The following is an 18712-nucleotide window of genomic DNA, read 5'->3' on the forward strand; positions in this document are numbered from 1 at the left end:
TCAGATGCTAAACATGATGTCCATCTCTACTCACCCTTCCAGCTCAGCAAGAGTTCTGTTCAATTAATAAATACTCAAAACGTAGGTGAGAAGAGGAAAACAATGTGGGGCAATGAGAAACAAAAACCTGAAGATTAAATATAGAATTTACATGTTTTGTTGCAAAAGATGTAACTTATTTCATTAAATTAACTTTGAAGTTCTGATTAATCCCAGCAGTACCTAATAAAGCTACGACCCATTTGGAAAAGCAGACCTGTAAAGAAGACACCTTGTTTACTAGTGGCTTCAATGTCGTCCGCTCATGTAAAAACATCACACAATCATCACTATTATATTTTAATAAAGGCTCAAACAACAAAAGGCAGACTCAATCTTTGATCATTGATTATCAAATCCTGTGGGAGGTTTAGATTAGATACAACATTTAACATCTTAGAAGAACAAGTCCACTGTTTAACAGATTGTTCAGAGTGTAGGAGCTCTATAGGAGCTCTAACGGTTCAGAGTGCTGAACTCTATGAGCTCTAATGGTTCAGAGCGCTGAACTCTAGGAGCTCTAACTGTTCAGAGCGCTGAACTCTATAGGAGCTCTAATGGTTCAGAGCGCTGAACCCTAAGAGGAGCTCTTGTAGAAGGAGAGCATGTCCTCCAGGCTCTGGGAGCCGGGCGGGGGTGGGCAGCCAGGGGGGTACAGGCCCTGGGCTCCAGGGGGGTACAGGCCCTGGGCTCCAGGGGGGTACAGGCCCTGGGCTCCAGGGGGGTACAGGCCCTGGGCTCCAGGGGGGTACAGGCCCTGGGCTCCAGGGGGATACAGGCCCTGGTCGCTAGGGGGATACAGGCCCTGGTCGCTAGGGGGGTACAGACCCTGGTTTCCAGGGGGGTACAGACCCTGGGCTCCAGGGGGGTACAGAACCTGTTCCCCAGGGGGGTACAAGCCCTGCTCCCCAGGGAGGGGCGGCTGAGGGTGACTCTGTGGGGGAGTGGGGTAGTGGGGGGGGTAGAGAGGGGCGTACTGCCCAGGGTACTGAGCGGGGAACGGGGGAGGAGGGCGAGGCGGAGCAGCGTAGGGTGGGGGTCCGGCTGGAGGTTCAAAGGGAGATCGCTGTGGGGGAGCGGGGAAGGGGAAGCTGAAGGGGGCGGGGCCCTGGGTGTAGGGTACCGACGGGGGCGGCGGGTTCAATGCCGTGGCCAGCGCAGCAGCAGAGCTGGGAGGCTCAGGTCGGGGTTCCGCTCGGCTCTGCGTGGGAACGGGCGCCGTGGGAACGGGCACCGTGGGAACGGGCGCCGTCGGCCGGAGCTGAGGGGGGTCAGCCGGGGGTCTGGTGGCTGGCGGTCTGGCCTGAGCTTCAGGCTCTGGTTCCTCCCGGTCGAAAGAGCTCTTTGCTGAGCCGCTCGACCACTTGAAGGACATCCTGGAGGTGCTCTCCTGAGCGAAGGACCTCCCTTGAGGGAAGGACCTCTCCTGCCGCGGCCTCTTCTCGGCGTAGTACGCGGGCGGAGGAGCGAACTCCGAGTCCCTCTCCTGCCGCCGGCGGTCCGTCCATTCTCCCAGCATGAACTCTGGAACAGATTCACAACTTATTTCACCAACCGAACAATAACCTGAGGTATGGTAAGTGGAGAATTCAAATGCTTGGGACCCAGATTAGTACCCCCCCCCCCCTTAAAGAGGGGTGCAGCCCCCCAGTCTCCAACATCATAACTCGGTTCATATCCAAGCTGCTCAGCGCGGGTACCTTTGCCGCGGTCCCACTCCCTGACATGGGGAACCCCGGGCCTGGTGTCCTTCCTCTCCTGGATCTCCACCTCCACTCGTCGTGCCGGCCTTGCGTCTGGGGTCTCCTGGGCCGCGGGCGAGGGGCCAATCACATCCTCTCCCTCGTCTGGAAGAAAGAGGAAACAGCGACCCCTTAATAGTGGCTACGACAGGAAGCTTTGGTCGTGTGGGCATGAGGAGGGATTTGAACACTGACCTTCGACCTCCTCTGTCTTTAGCTCGTCCTCCGCGCCATCCGGCCTCCCCTTCATCTTCCTCTGCCTCACCTTGGCCAGGCGCGCCTGCAGGACCGCCTTCCTCTTGTCCTTCAGCAGCTCCCTCTTACTGCGCTGCTCTGTGGTCTGGGAGACAAGGAGAGAAGCATCGGTTCACACCAGTACCACCCGAGTGTCAGAGAGTCTGACGCACACATCAGTACCACCTGACGTGTGTGTGTGAGTCTGAAGCACACACCAGTACCACCCGACGTGTGTGTCAGAGAGTCTGACGCACACATCAGTACCACATGACGTGTGTGTGTGAGTCTGACGCACACACCAGTACCACCCGACATGTGTCAGAGTCTGACTCAGACATCAGTACCACCCGACGCACGGCTGGAGGATGTGGTGCTCGGGACTCGTAGGATTTAGGAGATGGGTGTTTAATAACAAATTCATTACGGACTACAGTTCCCGGTACCTGCGGTGTCCCCAGCCCCTACCTGGTCTCTGAGCATGTCCAGCGTCTCCCTCTGCTTGTCGCGCTGCTCCCGGTCCTGAGAGAAGGCGAAGTAGCCCACACCCAGCTCACGAGCCTCTGAGAGGGACAGGAAACGTCTTTCATGTCCACGCCGTGCCAATGCCATTCACACGTCACCACAAGGACGACAGGAAGCCAAAGGTTTCCGTGATGCGCGGCCGCCAACCCACCTTGTTCCCTGATGTCCTCAAAGTGGACGGGCCCGATGGGCCTCTTCATGGCCTCCTCCTCCTCCCGCTCCCACTGCTGTCGCTGCAGGTCGCGACGCATGTCCTCCGACAGCAGCGTCTTCTCTGTGGACGTGTTTCTACGGAGAACACCCCAGGGACAGGTTCAATGGAAAGAACGCGCACCTAAGTTTATCTCTGAGGTTTTGCTGAGGCATCAGGTCTCGGGCGAAGGGGTCAAAGGTCAAGATCCATCCACCCTCAGTAATATGAACTGCAATGTCTACTTTAAACTGCCTGCTGTTCACTGGAGGATTCAATACACCGTACAGTTTCATTGTACTGTTATTATTCTGCCCTTGTAGTATTTCTATTTGAGGATTTTTGTAAAGGAGGCACTCTATTGTTTGATCACCATTCTGTGGGCGGTTGCTTTCACATCCACCATTCTGTTGTACACCTGAGAACTTGCCTTTGGGATTCAAGAAAGACTGAATGTTTCTGTTTCAGTCCCCTGGTGGACATCAGGACCATCCAGAAGACGGACGAGGCCTTCACACTACCTGCTGTACGGAGGTGCTTACATTGTGCCGGTGAGACTTTGATCCATCTTCCTGAAGCCCGGCAGATCTCTCTTCATGCACCTCCGAGACCGCCCGAGACCGTCCACATAGTCCACCCTACAGACAAACAAAGGGCATTCTTAGCCTTGGAGGAGTTTATATTAACCATTACCATAGGATAATCTTAAAAAAAAAAAAACATTTTATAATTTTTTAGTAAATGCTAGAAATATAATTGATGCGTGCATCTGAAAACCACCATAAAGAGGAAGGTGATCCCTGACTGTGGTCTGTTACGCCTCACAAAGAGCTGGTCTGGGCTCACCATTCCTCCCCCGGGTTCTGGGGCTCCGGGACGGGGGCAGCCATGGTTCTCTCCTCTTCTTCCCTCTCCATCTGATCCCGGGTTTCTTTCTTCCGGTCGATAATCTTCTGGGTGAAATCGACCAGAAACATGGCCTCCGTCTCCTCATCTAACGCAGGACACACAAGAAGACGAGAGACACCAGCCGTTATTCCTTGTGTTGTCCCAGCAAAACCAGTTTGAACCCTTTATGAAACACTTTAAATGTAAACTCGGGTAAAGATGGGTCTTCCATTTCAGAGTGTGGGATGGACTTACCTGGCAGGTCTCCTTTGGTCATTCGCTCGTAGAGTTTGGCCTTTTCTTCTAATCTTCTCCTATTCACAAACACAAAAGTGGATGGATTTCAATAGAAAGTAGTTTATTAAATACATCTACTGTGCTGTGGATTTAGTTTATTAAATACATATACTGTGTTGTGGATTTAGTTTATTCAATACTAATCTAGTGTATAGTGGATTTCGTTTGTTCAATACTAATCTAGTGTACAGTGGATTTCGTTTATTGAATACATCTAGTGTACAGTGGATTATTCAATACTAATCTAGTGTACAGTGGAGGTGTGTGACTCTCACCTCGACTTATCCAGGTTGGTCTCCTCTTCGGACGCCTGCTCCACATCCTTCTGATTCCGTTCAGAGACCCCCTCGTTCTGCTTGGTCCACACGTTGGGTTTCTACTGGTCCAGATGAGAACACCTTAGAACACCTTACACTAGCAGAGCAGGTCCCGGGCTATTGTCGCCTAAACCAAGAGAACCTACCTTGACAGTAACTTTGGCTTTGACGCCAGCCGCTCCATTCTCCTGGCCTAGTTTCTCGTGTTTGCACTGCTCCTGCTTCCTGTAGAGCTCAGCCTTCAGATCCACCAGCTGAGGAATCAGGAGGAGACACACAGCACTCAGCAGGAGCTCCGAGGCTAACGGAGCTAACGTAGCGCTCACGTTAAGAGAAGTGTTTCAGACCACATTCAGACATACAGATAGTACAGCAGTAGATCTATGTTGGCACTCACGGATGAAGATGTCACTTTGAAAGGTTTCTTCTTGTCCATGTCTACTTCTGATGTTTACTGCTAACCTACAGTAGCCGTCAACATGGTTCTTCCTCGGTGGTTCATTGGGGGTCAGGGGCGCCGAGCGCCACCTGGTGGATCTGTGGTTCATTGGGGGTGAGCGCCACCTGGTGCACTTACAACGGAACCAAAGGGGGAGAAAACCTTTTTTTTTACTCCTTTTGTGTATAGTGACATATTTGTATGATAGATATTGACCCCATAAGAGATGTTTACAATTTGTGTATAAACATGCGTGCGTCTACACATACACGATTTAATTAAATTACCTTTCATTTAAAGTTAGAATAACCTCAATCTAAAATAATGGTTGGATTATAATGGTTGGATTATGTGTCTCCCAATGCTTAAATGCGTTATTACCCTACATACATTTGTATGCATAGTTATTATCAAATGGTTCCTCTTAGTAGGTCCTCAGTCATGTAAAAAGTTTGATAAATATGGACCTGAAACAATAAGAGCGATGACTTGTCGTTGGGCAACATGTATCAGGGACCGCTGCGTCCTTGTTGGATCAGCACGTTAATGGGCCATGGTCTGATAAGAAGGCCTGTTGCAGGTCACAACAGAGCAATGCCTGCTTTGTTTTCGATTCAATCATTTGAACAGTCAAACAATATCCAACATTAACCGGGTATTGACGTGAAGGATAATGGGGGCAAATGGTATAAATGTAGCCTGGAGCTGCTACACTCAAACCAGATCAGGAACAGAACCACTGGTGAGTACGACTGCATTGACAGAACACCATCAACACATTTTTTTGCTCATTTCCTCTCATCAGTCTGTCCTTCTCTCTCCCCAGCCCAGCCATGAAGCGAGAGGCCGTCTCCGTGATCCTCCTCCTGTGCTCTCTGGCCTTCTGCTGCCAGCCGTCCCGGGCCGGAGTCACCTTCCTCAGCCCTGCTCACAAACCCATGGTAGGGTTAGGGTTAAGGGTAAGGGTTAGTGGTAAGGGTAAGGGTTAGGGTTAGTGGCAGTCTCCTCCATCACGCCCCATGACAGCTCATCACACGGCTCTTCCAGCCAAGTTTGTACACTTGACTGGAATAAAGTACGTAAGAGGATTAGAACATGTGATTGTTTTTTTTGGAGTTCTGATCTTAATCTCAGAATTCTGACTATAAACTCAGAACTCAAAAATCCATGTAGCACTCATCCTCTTCTGTACATTTGAATGTCTCTTTGACACCCTTTTAACCCAGTGATGTAATGACATCAATGCTCTCTGCACCGTACAACAATATAAACTAGTGCGGTCAGTTAAACACATTTTTAACGGCGTTAATTTTTTTAACGTGACGTTTTCTTTTTATTATTTTTTTTACCCTTTTATTGATGGACAGCGTTACATTGTCTGAGAGATGATTTGCTCCAAGTGAGTGTTAGTGTGAAATTGAACACTACAGTATATGGCAATGTTGTTTTCAATAAAAAAAACATTTGCACAAAGCAAGCCGATCCACTTTTCCATGTTGATAAGAGCATTAAAATGAGAAAAAAATAATGGGACAAAAAGAAATCAAGGGACATTTAGAATAGATAAAAAATGTGCGATTAATTGCGATTTATCGAGTTAACTATGACATTAATGTGATTAATCGCGATTAAATATTTTTAATCGATGACAGCACTAATATAAACGTTTCCCCTTCAGGACAAAGTAAAGCCGCCTCGCGTCGGCCGCCAAGTGATGGAGTTGGCCCCCCCGCTGCAGCACAGCAGCGACGTGACGGCAGGAGGCGGCGACGACAGCAGCCAGCGCCCCCTGCTGCTCTGGGACCCGGTCACCCAGCCCTCTCCCGCTCAGCAGGGGGCGGCTCCCTTCGAGGTCGGCCTTACCCTGCATGAGGAGGAGTTTGAGGTGTACCGGGCGCTGCACCAACTGCTGCAGAACATCCTGGGAGCCCCCGATACGACAGGTGCTCGTTTTAATCTCCTCTACTAGCCTGGAAATCCAGAGTTCTCACGAGAGCACAATTTGAATTTGCTTAGCGAGTCACTCTGGGAACGAGCAATATAATCCCTCCCTGATACCCCTCTCCCAGCACATTAACCAATCACATCGGTGTATCTGATATAGGCGGGCCGAAAGCGTTGCTGTTTTACCGATCGGATACGGCAAGTCTTATCTATTGGTTAGCTCCGCTGGTCTGGATACGTCACCCCTTGTATTCTTCTGATTGGTCATAGTGTTATCCAATTGCGTGCAGTGATATTTTCAAATGCATGCTTGGTGCCGCCCCTCGAGTTGGGCCATTTTCATTACTTCTTGCCGAACCCTACAGCTTTCTAGATGTGGGTCTGGATCTCCAGGCTACTCTTCTACTATACTTGTTCACAAAGATAATATAACTAACTTGCAACTCTTTATTTACAAAAATCGTGTTTCTTTTGTTACAGAGTGACCTTCAAAGCTCTGGAAATCTATAAGCATGTTCAAATGAATGGAACTATTAAACTCTGAAAATCTATGCAAATGCTACATTTGCCTTGTGTTATTTTGAGCATTTGACAACTATGATTGAACAAAGGGCTATATCAAAAAGTATGTGCAACATTTAGCGCAAATGATACATTACTCATTAGTTCTTGATATTAAGCTACAGCCTTCCATCTTAAAATATGACCATAGGCTGACTCAGTGGCGTTTCTACATGTAAAAAACAGGTGGGGCTAGGCTAATATTTTTTTTTATTATTATTTTTTAATAATTAATATTAATATATATATATATATATATATTATTTTTTTTTAACTCCACATTAAATGCACGGATGTTTTTGCCAGCGGTTTGGCTAATGCCAAAATCCCTTGGATGGTGGGGACCAAGGCGTTTTACCTCTAATTTTTCCTCCAGACTAAGGGTCTCAAATCTGTGCTCCAACAGATGATCTACTTCAGGGTTTCTCAACGGGGGCGTTCATAGAACCTAGGGGGCGCTGTGAAACTTTGCTTGTGTAGCGGTCATTATTTTTTACTTTTTAAACTTTCATGGTTTTCAAATATTTTCGGTGCAAAAATAGGATAACTGAAATAAAAATCCTTTCTAACCCCTCTATCGTCTCATCTACTTTTTACTTTATGCTCAGTACCGTCATGATCGCCATAGTAACGCCGATAAACAAATCAACCTCATCGCAGTAGTGTGGTGCTTTCCGAAACTATTTCGCCCTCCCCTGACTTCCACTGGTTGGTTTGCGGGACATGCAAAGCAAGCGGTGGATGGGGCATTACGCTAAGCAACATGAATCGCATCCATATGACATAGTAAGGCAACATAAGACGTGAATAAAGCTAACTCCGCTTAGCATGCTAATTGTAAACAATAGAACGTGCGCATTACATGTAGACCACTGCAACGTCGCTTATTACGTCTGCGAACCGATAAACACTTTCATAAGGTACGCACACCAACCGGCACATACGCATTTAACACTGATGTTACAGGCGCTTAACTTGTATAGTAACAAACTACTTTAATTACTATTTGAACTTAAACGTGCTACTCTCCAACTCAGAACGAAGTGGATAAAGGCTGCACATGCGCAGCGTTGCTAGGCAACGTCACGTAAACAAAGGGAGTCTTTCGTACACATATTGAACCCAAGTTCGCGGGTTAACAGTTCAATAACCAATAAAAATGTACACAAGCACTGTTACGTATTAAACGTCAATAGCTCAATAATAAAACCTTTTAATAAAATTCTGAATACGTGAGGTGAGGACTAGGTCACTCGAGTCATGACTCATCACGCGCGCCACACACATTACGCTGTAGTGGAACGAACCATATATGTCCATGGCGGTGCCGGTGGGGCTAGCCCCACCAGGAAGTAAAAGAATCTCCGTCCACTTCAACAGAGAAACACTCTGAGCATGCGCATTTCAAATTTTCAAGCCCAATACACATTACATTGGGCTGGTGGGGCTAGAGCCCCTCTTGCCCCACCGGATGAACTCAGCCGGAAGAAGCAAGCTAGGGTCGACTAAAAATGAACTAAAAGCGCCGAACTTATTATTTTACAGTACTTTCTGGGGAGATTTTTTTATTTTATATATATATATATATATTATTTTTTTTATATAATATATTTATTATATATATATATATATATATATTTTTTTTTTTTTTTTTTTTTCTTGTTAGAGTAGGTGGGGCCGAGCCCCACCTGCCCCTAATGACCAGTCGCCACTGGGCTGACTTATGAATAGTATTCTGATGTATATGAACTGGACTGCTGTAACAATAGTCCGCAGCTGGCCTGGGGCCTGCATTCAAGGTAACCTCTAATAGTCGGTTTAATTGATTAATGCTTATGCACACAATCCTAACCCAGCTTCCTCACTTCAAACACACCTAGAAGAGATGATAACCAGTTTGAAGATGAGGATGAGGACAGAAGAGATGAAATGGAGAAAGACTGAGGTGCCAAAGAACACCTCAACATTAATGAGGGAGTCCTTGACTGAGGCCCTGGAGAACCAGACTCCAATGGGAAGAAAACCTTTAATTAAGCTTGCTTCAAATTCAATTACTACAACACAATGCTTAACGAGCAGCAAACAGCAGGACACCCAGAGGATGTGAAACTAGAGCATGAAACACCAAACGTTAACAAACTGAAAATGATGCTTACAAATCCACGATTTGTAAGCATCATTCAAAACTTTTCAAATGTTGAATACAAAGTACGAAAAGTAGTACAAGAACCGGCTGCACTGGAGTCAAACAAGAAGTCGTCCCTAATGGACCGGAACGGCCCAGAACCAGTTCAAACAACAGGGCAAATACCAACAATCTCAATTACAAAAGAATACAATTACAAAATTGTTAAACACGTATGCCAAGCCACCTCCTGTTCCTGGAAAAAAAACAATATTATGTTCCCTCTCAGGTCTGGGTCTGGGGCTAGTGCCAAAGGGCTAGTGCTAAAGGGCTAGTGCTAAAGGGCTAGAGCTAAAGGGCTAGTGCTAAAGGGCTAGTGCTAAAGGAATAGAGCTGGTGATGCTCTCACACCCCGTACAGCGCGGTGGTGTAGCCAATGGCGGTGGCGCTCACACCCCATACAGCATGGTGGTGTAGTTAACGGCGGTGGCGCTCAGACTCCATACAGTGCGGTGGTGTAGCTAGCTGCGGCGGCGCTCAGACCCCATACAGCGTGGTGGTTGAGCTAATGGTGGCGGCACTCACACCCCATACAGCGCAGTGGTGTAGCTAGCGGCGGCGGTGCTCAGACTCTATACAGCACGGTGTTGTAGCTAGCAGCGGCGGCGCTCAGACTCCATACAGTGCGGTGGTGTTGCTAACGGCGGCGGAGCTCACACCCCATACAGTGCGGTGGTGTAGCTAGCTGCGGCGGCGCTCAGACTCCATACAGCACAGTGGTGTTGTGGCGCAGCGCGGTGAACACAGTGGAGAGGTCCTGGGCCTTCAGCAGGCTGATCTCCCTCAGCGTGTGGATGGCCATTCCTGGATGGGCGAACCGACCGGCTGCTTTGCCAACCTGAGGAACACAAGCACACAGAGATGTACAGTACGTCCTCCGATACTGCTTAGAATGCGGCGATTCAAAATCAGCGAGTGGGCAAGTCTATGCACCGCTCCGATACCATCACATGACTAGCTCCTTTACTACACAGGCAGAAAACATCACAAACACTGCGATGTTATGCTGCGTTTGACAGTAAGTGAACCAACTATACATTGCTAAGTAATACGTAATAAGAACAAGTGCTATTAGTAGTTACAATTCTAGATGCTGTATCGGTATAAACTATATTAAAATTATATTAATATAGTTATATTAACTATATTAATATTCTCGGAACATCTCTACCTGTCTGGGGAGGAAGTAGGGAGCGTCCGTCTCCAGGACGATGCGGTCCAGGGGGATCCTCTGGACCGCGTCCCGGGCCTCCGAGGCCCGCTGGTAGGTGATCAACGCCGTGAAGCCCACGCAGAGGTTGGGGAACTCGTCCAGGAACGGCTTGATCACTGGGTAGCTGTTGGTGAAACAGTGCCTGCACCATAGAGAAGAGAGATGAACCCGACAGAGAGGCAGTCAGTATCACCAGCTAGGCAGTCTCACAAACCTACAAATACATTTACATTTAGCAGACCCTTTTATCTAAAGTGACTTACAATAAGTCAATTTGTGAGAAGAAGGAGAAGCAATATTATAAAAAGATATACTAGTATATCTTATAAAGTATTAGTAGTCGTGATTTCTATATTGTGGTTGTAAAAAGGCTTGTATTAGAATAGATTCTGTGTTGTTTGATTGGGCCACTTGACAGATCCTTCCGGTTGTACCCCCCTAGTCAAGGCCTCAAACAACGTTCAGTAACCAGGGCCGTAACCAAGGGGAACCATGCTACTGACACTACTTTAGGATTCCATGTTGGGCGTAATGATGAACACAGTGAGACTGCAGACCTCGGAGGGGGCACATGCGTACCTGTGGATCTTGTAGTCCCGAGGAACACATTTCTTCATGATGACCAGCAGGTCGTCATCTGCATCTCGACAGTGGATCAACAGCGGCTTCTGCATGGACACAGCCAGCCTGAGCTGGCGCTCAAACACCTGGAGGGGCCAAAGTAAAGATGACCTTTACAGCATACGAGCTAATCAAAGACTGTTCATTTGACCCGACCTGGACGTACCTGGCCTCCATCCATTTCTAGACAAATTAACAAAAATTGTATCAAGTTTAAATTAATCTCATTGGGGACATTAACATTCAATCCACTCTGCCTACTAAAGAGGACCTCACCTCCTTCTGCTTTGAAGGGGGTGTGCTGTTTTTGTGAGAATAGTCCAGACCGATTTCTCCAAAGGCGACTGCTTTGGGGTGGCGCATGGCCCCCAGGATGGCTCGCTCGTGGACCTCCGAGTACTCCTTGGCGAAGTGGGGGTGACAGCCAAAGGCCCCCCACACCTGGTCCTCCGCCAGCAGGCCCTCCCACAGCGCCTCCTGCAGCATCAGACGGGGGTTGCAGAAGTCTGTGATGCAGCCGCCAAACTCCGCGGTGAAGGTGCTCTTGTTCATCTCCCTGAAGCGACTGAAGGTTCCCCGGTAGCCCACCTTCCCAAACAGCATGTCCAGGTGACAATGGGTGTCTATGAACCCCGTGTGTCCCCCCACCGGGGTGCGGCTGGTCCAGATGGGCTCTGCCCCGGTGGACAGCCTCCTGGTGGGGCTGCTGGTGTAGTAGGAGGGGGGGGAAAAGGGCAGGGCCACACACACGTCTGAATACCTGCGAGGCGTGGCTGAGGTGAAGCAGGGGTAGAGAGGAGAGAGCAACAGACTGAGGAGGGGGGGGACACTTGGCGTGGACGGCGGACCTCTCCCCGAGCGTGTGGGCAGGGCATAAGGATCATGTGAGGGGGAGGGGGTGTTTGGAGTTGGATGCTCTTCAAAGGGTTCCTCGTGAAGGTTTGTGAAAGAGACCTCGGGTGATCTGATTGGATAGGAGGTCGGCTGCTTGGGGGACAGGAAGACGGTTCTCTGGGGGAGCTGGGGAGACGTGTCTCTGTGTCGGACGATCTGCCGAGGGAGGGAGGGAGAGGCCAGAGAGTAGTAGGTGACGCCCTGGGCAGTGACAGGAGAAGCATGGTTACCTGAGGGGTAGCTGGAGGGCTTTGGGAAAAAGCCTTTAGGGTTCAGGTACCTCTGCTCTTCGGGCTCTGTCTCCACAAATGGGAGCCTGTGAAACGTTTGAGCTCCAAGAAGCAGATCGGTGGGTTCATGGTCACTCTCAGGAGGAGGGGAGCAGCAACCGGTGTCAAGGTCGTCGTTGAAGAGCGGCTTCGACCCCGACTGCTCAGTCCGCACTCGGCTCCCCCGGGACATCCCTCTTCTCCGGCCAAGGGCTGCATTCAGTGCCTTGGAGGGAGCAGCCTTTGAGCAATCCTCTGGTGTCCCAACCTTTTGCTTTGAGATGAAAGAGTGAGATAACAAAACAGAGGCTTCCCCTCTCTGGCTCTCAGCAGCTCTGCCAGTGGACTGAGGAGAGTCCTAGTTAGAAATGCAAATGAAACACTGAAGTCAGAAAGATTTTTATAGGCACTTGAAATATCACTTTTGAAGTTGTCTTGGTTGAATGTGTGAAACAAGTGAAACACATGAATAAGTGAGCCTACCTTGGGGGTAAACTGATCTCTGAAGCGCCTCCTCAGCTGGTCTTTGCCGGGGGAGGGACGGGAAACCTTCCGTTTGGGAGTGTCTAGGCTCAGCAAAGACCAGGGAAGACCTGGGGACTCATTAAGACCAGGTGAGGTCGGGTCCCGGTCCGCGATGAGGCTTACGGTTAGTCCCCCTTTGCTCCCGGGGTGGTTCACTCCGATCCGCGACCGATCAAACTTCTCCTTTCTTTTGTTTTTGCCCATTTTGAACACCCGATGAACACCTGATTAAAATGACACTTGATTAACACCTGATTAAAATAACGATCACAGTTCGGTTATATTTGGTAGCATTAGCATTAGCCTGGCTCCCTTCCTTAAACCATTGTTTGATTGTTGACAATGGAACCCTTAAGTAGCCTACGAATATGTATAAAACACCTGAAACAAAAAGCCATCGTTTAGAATATAAAAGCAGAAATTAAGTGTTTCGAGGCCTGCATGGTGTGTTCAGGTTGATTTTAATGTAGATTTATCGGCTTTAAATTAGCCTGTAGCCGCTAGCTCTAGCCACTAACTAACGTCCGCACATGAGTTCGACTTATTAATATTAATCATTAAACATTTTTAACTCATTGAACATATCAACGTGTGTCGCTACGGTTAGGTCAGGGTGACTGGTGACCTCGATTTAGTTCATGTTAAAGTGTACACGGTTAATTTAGACAAGTTAAATACCTCAGTGTCCTTTGGTGAACTGACACTTCAGAGAGAAGCCCGCCCAGAGCGGGGGAGACGGACAGACAGACCGAGGGGAAGAGAGACGGACACAGACAGAGCGTCAGACGGATGGACAGGACGGACCCAAGTTTAAATACATTTACAATTAAAAAGGTGTGGCCAGAATGAGATTATGCATATTATACTTAATCAACCTAATTAAGTGATACAAATATTGGCCTTCTAATTAACATGAACTTAAGTGATATGATGCAGTAGGCTGAGCCATAGACTACTAACGGTAGGCCTATGCGATTAATTAATTAAACTAATGAATTCTTCCATCCTTTGCTTTTTTTGTTTGACACATCTTTTTGATAGTTGATTGACTCATGATTGCTCGAGTCTAGAGAAGGCAAGAAATGCAATTAGAAAATAGATTCAAATAAATGAACCACTCTTGTCTTCATTTAGTGTTAAATTCATGTTTATTTATTGGTGTGCGTGTGAGCAGCAGCTTCGACTCAAACCCTCGGTAGTCCCAGAGAGGTTTTATAGGTGCCGATGCTGGATCTGTGACCTAAAGAAAGACAAACGTAGCATTAGCCAACCAGAGGTAATCAATGTCAGTGATACTAAGGTCCCTGACTACATGCTCATCGTCCAGATGATTCTGAACCGGATTGTATTGCTTGTGTTTCTAAATGAAAAGACTGTTCAGAAAGTAACCCCTTTTCTGGATGATATTGTTCTCACACCAGTGTTGGATTCTATGAGATGAGATGAGATGATGAGATGGACACATTTGTGTAATATATATATATATATATATATAATGTAAATAATAAATGACTCAGGTCAGCAACTATTCCAGTTATTTGTCTGCTTCAAGAGACAATCCTTCAACTTATCTTCAATTTGAATAATAAGGTTGTTTGTTTCAACGTAGCTTTACTAGCCAGACTAAAACTAATGCAACACTGGTGGACTAGTCTCAAAACAATCCACCTAACTTCTTCCATTTCCTTATTCTAATTTACATTTTGGGGGGGTGTTCTCCAGCAGCCAATAGCAGAAGCCCCTCCTCGCCCGCTCGTTAAACTCGTTCCTGTAAGGAGGCTTGTTCCGATGGGAGACCGGGTTCCTGGGGTGGCTGAGGGACGCACCTGAATAGAAATGTGACATTCTTTAGAACTCTCACTAATACACATATATGTCGAACTCCAATGAACATACATCACCACAATTCACTCCTACACTTTCTATTTAGAATACTGAACACTCTTTTCCCATTTCCTCAATCCCCATCCTTTCAGTCTCTTGAACTGATGCAAGAGTTTTTACTGTTATGTATATTTCTGTTATTTTCTTTGCTGTTTGAGAAATATCCATAGCCTTCTGCCTAGTTGTTGCTGCCATGTCCTAAGTCCTAATTGCATTGTTCAGAATGACCCTGTTATGCTGTGCATTTGGTACATCAAACACTTTGAACTCATACCTTGCTCTGCAAGCGAGTTATTGAATGCTGTCTCGGCTCTCTGCAGAGTCAGACGAGGTAGAAGGGAGTAATTGCTTGTGTGGGCAGCCACATCTGAATCCTGTACACGGAAGTCTCCAGAACCAAGAGAGATGTTAATATTGGACCTAAATGATGCAGCACAGCAGTAAATCGTCATCTTTGAACAGCCCAAAATGTTGTTCAGTACAACCATGGAGACTCAGATGTCATTTGTGTATTTCTACTGACCTTCATTCTTTAACATGGCGGTTGGAACAAGACCATAACAAGTTGGTACCTAGTTGGGAATAATGAAAAAAAGCTTGTTCTTGTAATATTACTTTAAGATACAAAACATTGATGCTCTTTAACCCACTCTTGACTGACCATTGTCTTCATGACGGTCCAATGGTCCGTGTGGAGACGAGGAAACACCACAGGATGGCTTCTGGGCCATGAGGTCATGCTGGTGCAGAGAGTTATACAACATAGGATTACCCTGTCAGCATTCTGCACTACAAAAATACAGATTAATAAATTGGAGGCAAAGAGCAGACGATTCAAAGACTCACTGTTGTTGTCTAAAGATATTCGAGCCATTGTGTTTCTTCGTACCAGCAGACTGCATTTCTACTCCAACCAGCTTATTTCAAAGAGAAGGATTCTGTTTCTCTGTTGCTTGGTAACAGACCCTGGCCTATTTCCTCCTGAAAGAAGGCCCCACGCGGCGCCGGGCGCAGGCCGGACAAAGAGTCCAACCGGGCGACTTCTCCTGAAGCAGAACGTACTGGAGCAGGTGGGAGTTCACCATGTTAGAGCAGGTGGGGGTTCATCATGTTAGAGCAAGTGTGGGTTCATCATGTTAGAGCAGGTGGGGGTTCATCATGTTAGAGCAGGTGGGGTTTCACCATGTTAGAGCAGGTGGGGTTTCACCATACCAGAGCAGGTGAGGGAGCCTGTGTCTGGGGCAGAGCATACATAGAGGACCGACCACTGTAGGCCTATTGCTTCTAGAGACGGGAGGCACAGCAGATCTCTTCAAAAGGTTAATTTAGAACCAAGGCTGTGCACTTCAAAAACAAAATGTGAAGTGAGAGAGGAAAGGAAAAGATTCAAAATGGGAAGCAACTATGATGATTGCATAACGATAACTCACAAGTTGGCTGGAAAAATATATTTATTATTAGGTTAGATATTTGCAAATACTTTTTTTGTACTTTTTTAAAGTTTCTTTCTCCTGGTTACAATAACCCCCAAATGGCCCCCTGATTAATAAAGCTTGATTGCAATATTGCAATCGTATAATGAAGCACATTGGTATGCAGGCAAAGAGCAATATAGATACAAATCTTTCCTTATAGGAAAGAGATAGGTACAAGAATAGAATATGCTGGTTCAGCTGAAAAAGCAACACATCTTTCAAAGAAAGAGCAGATATATAGAGATATACTAGGCGGGCATCCTATAAAACTAAAGAATCAGTAGAGCTACAATATGAGACTTTGCAATTTACTCCCATTTACACTTTCTCAATTCCGACCGCTTCACATTGAATCCTTGATGCAAGCATTCACTGGTCAATAGTCTCCAGTATCCATACTGCAGTTCTGAATGAGTCCTGCCTCCTGGTGATAAGTCTCCAGTATCCATGCTGCAGTGCTCTAAGGGTCAGTGCTCCAAGGGTCCTGCCTTCAGCGAGAAGTCTCCAGTATCCACACTGCAGTGCCTCATGAGTCAGTGCTCTAAGGCTCCGGCCTCCTGGTTAGAAGTCACAGTGTTCCAAGGGTTCTGCCTTCAGCGAGAAGTCTCCAGTATCCATACTGCAGTGCTCTAATGTTCTGGCCTCCTGGTTAGAAGTCCCAGTGCTCCAAGGGTTCTGCCTTCAGTGAGAAGTCTCCAGCATCCACACTGCAGTGCCTCATGAGTCAGTGCTTTAGGGTCCAGACTCCGGTCTGACCGTGACCCTTAAAGAAGTGCTCTAAGGTTCCTGCCTCCTGGTCTGCCTGTCCTCTAGGAGCCGCTGCTCCACTCTCTGGATGATGAGCCTCATGTCCTTCAGCACACTGGGCTGGTCCTCCAGATCTTCGTGGAGGCTGCGGGCAATCTCCAGACTCCTGTAGTCCTCGGGCCGGACCAAGCGGCGGACCACCTGCAGAGCTCTCTCCTTCAGACTCAGGACTGGGGACAGAGCGCCACAACACCATCATTAATATACTAATATTATCACCTTTTGATGTCCAGTGCCACAACACCATCAGGATTATCCTAATATTATCACTTTTTGATGTACACTTACAGTTCTGATTAAGAAACATGGAATAAATCGACTTTTATCCACGTGTTACTTGCAGTAAATAGAAGTACACTTAATTAAGAATCTGACTTCTTAATCAATCTGAGGTCTTAGGTATCTTGATCAGAGACAATTACAAAAAAAAAACTTTTCTTGCCCCCAACAAATATAGGCTTTGTATTAATTGGCCTGTTTGCAACCACCGACCATCGAAATATCGGAGTCAACCTCATAACCCCACCTGGTAGAGTGATTTTGGCGAATGAATACATTCCGCCCTCCGCTGGCTTAGGCAGGAACAGCTCTTTGCTGTTGACCCTCAACGGGTCATCGGTGTCTGCATCACGGAAAAGCCACGGGTGACCTAAGAGCACAACGGGTCAGGCAGGGTTAGTCCAGTGGAGCTGGTTATAACCAACAACGTGTAAGGCTGATGAGTACTAGGCTTGGTTCCAATGGAACTTGATATAACTAACAACGTGATGGGCACATGAGTGTTGATGTCGTTACACAGCTCTGCTAGTTCAGTATTGGACTGCTCCACACACGGTGTGTAGATAAAGTCCTGTTTACTCGTGGGCTCCGACTCCTTCACCACGAACAGTCACACACACGTACCGACATAGGTGTTCATCTTGCGGCCTGTCCCGGGCTGGATGACGTTGTACTGCTCCCGTCGGGGTCTCCCGTCGTAGTCGATCCAGATGGGCTGCACGACGCGGTGGCTGTGGTTAGCGAACACCGCCTTGACTGGGATCCCGGTGTTCAACGAGCGGAGCACTGGGAGCACTGGTTCTCCTGCGTCTTCTGGAGCCTCCTGAGGCATCGCGGGACTGGAAGGACGGTCTAGAGGAGGCTACCGGGGCGGTCTAGAGGAGACCGGACGGGCTGGTCGGCTTCGGTGGTCGGAATCAAATGAGTCGTTTCTAAAAACATCCGTATTATTGACCGATAAACGTATTGTATAAATATAACAATCGTAAATGTGGCGAGCTTTGAGAAGTTAAACTGTGTTTTTCTAACTCGACTGTTTACATCACGGTTTCCGGTTAGAAACGTCATGCGCTGGTGAACGACGTCCTGATTGGACGAACGCAAGGAAAGGGGACGCCCCCAGCTGGGCGGGGACTGTGGCTTGGCAGGTCGAGTTCTTCGGCTTTTATCGGCGTTCTTCGACGTGTTGCGTCACAGTCGGCCCCTAGCTCCCCAGTCAGAATTATTATTTTTGTTTGTTTTGTTCAGTCCAGAAAGATGCATGTGTATTAGCCTTCTATAGCATGTATGAAGGTCCATGAATTGACTTCAGATATGGATTTGTACACGTGTTTGTGGGGAACTTGTGGGGATCAAGTTACTTCAGATTTACCTGGAATTGGCT

General features: G+C 47.5%; 4 protein-coding genes across 4 annotated transcripts; 1 reads left to right on the top strand and 3 right to left on the bottom strand.

The window, feature by feature from the left end:
• Positions 1-363: 363 nt before the first annotated feature.
• On the bottom strand, positions 364-4751 carry ccdc174 (coiled-coil domain containing 174). The gene is made up of 11 exons (XM_084463745.1): positions 4630-4751; positions 4379-4486; positions 4191-4291; positions 3874-3932; positions 3577-3724; positions 3273-3368; positions 2692-2828; positions 2484-2578; positions 1977-2121; positions 1740-1886; positions 364-1563 (listed from the first exon to the last, which is right to left on the bottom strand). The coding sequence occupies exons 1-11, from the start codon at positions 4666-4668 to the stop codon at positions 617-619; spliced, it is 2022 nt and encodes a 673-aa protein (XP_084319871.1). The 5' UTR covers positions 4669-4751; the 3' UTR covers positions 364-616.
• Positions 4752-5492: 741 nt separating this feature from the next.
• On the top strand, positions 5493-6645 carry ghrl (ghrelin/obestatin prepropeptide). The gene is made up of 2 exons (XM_084463746.1): positions 5493-5612; positions 6350-6645. The coding sequence occupies exons 1-2, from the start codon at positions 5505-5507 to the stop codon at positions 6638-6640; spliced, it is 399 nt and encodes a 132-aa protein (XP_084319872.1). The 5' UTR covers positions 5493-5504; the 3' UTR covers positions 6641-6645.
• A 3413-nt stretch (positions 6646-10058) lies between these two features.
• tatdn2 (TatD DNase domain containing 2) lies at positions 10059-12551 on the bottom strand (the record flags this gene model as incomplete). The annotated part of the gene is made up of 4 exons (XM_084464720.1): positions 10059-10199; positions 10533-10716; positions 11154-11281; positions 11472-12551. The coding sequence occupies 4 exons, from the start codon at positions 12549-12551 to the stop codon at positions 10059-10061; spliced, it is 1533 nt and encodes a 510-aa protein (XP_084320846.1).
• A 3677-nt stretch (positions 12552-16228) lies between these two features.
• On the bottom strand, positions 16229-18386 carry vhl (von Hippel-Lindau tumor suppressor). Its single transcript, XM_084464040.1, has 3 exons — positions 17953-18386; positions 17576-17698; positions 16229-17219 (listed from the first exon to the last, which is right to left on the bottom strand). Exons 1-3 carry the CDS (start codon positions 18158-18160, stop codon positions 17020-17022), a joined length of 531 nt encoding a protein of 176 aa, XP_084320166.1. The 5' UTR covers positions 18161-18386; the 3' UTR covers positions 16229-17019.
• Positions 18387-18712: the final 326 nt, after the last annotated feature.

The sequence above is a fragment of the Micromesistius poutassou genome (assembly GCF_964030765.1).
Source record: "Micromesistius poutassou genome assembly, chromosome: 2".
Taxonomy (NCBI): Eukaryota; Metazoa; Chordata; class Actinopteri; order Gadiformes; family Gadidae; genus Micromesistius; species Micromesistius poutassou.

Coding starts and splice junctions, on each gene's coding strand:
- ccdc174 (XM_084463745.1), bottom strand. CDS start 4,668: ATGGACAAGAAGAAACCTTTCAAAGTGACATCTTCATCC. Junction 4,292..4,378: donor AAGCCAAAGTTACTGTCAAG/GTAGGTTCTCTT, acceptor CTGGACCAGTAG/AAACCCAACGTGTGGACCAA. Junction 2,122..2,483: donor TGGACATGCTCAGAGACCAG/GTAGGGGCTGGG, acceptor CTTGTCTCCCAG/ACCACAGAGCAGCGCAGTAA.
- ghrl (XM_084463746.1), top strand. CDS start 5,505: ATGAAGCGAGAGGCCGTCTCCGTGATCCTCCTCCTGTGCTCTCTGGCC. Junction 5,613..6,349: donor GCCCTGCTCACAAACCCATG/GTAGGGTTAGGG, acceptor TTTCCCCTTCAG/GACAAAGTAAAGCCGCCTCG.
- vhl (XM_084464040.1), bottom strand. CDS start 18,160: ATGCCTCAGGAGGCTCCAGAAGACGCAGGAGAACCAGTGCTCCCAGTG. Junction 17,699..17,952: donor CAAGATGAACACCTATGTCG/GTACGTGTGTGT, acceptor TTGTGCTCTTAG/GTCACCCGTGGCTTTTCCGT. Junction 17,220..17,575: donor CGCCAAAATCACTCTACCAG/GTGGGGTTATGA, acceptor CTCTGTCCCCAG/TCCTGAGTCTGAAGGAGAGA.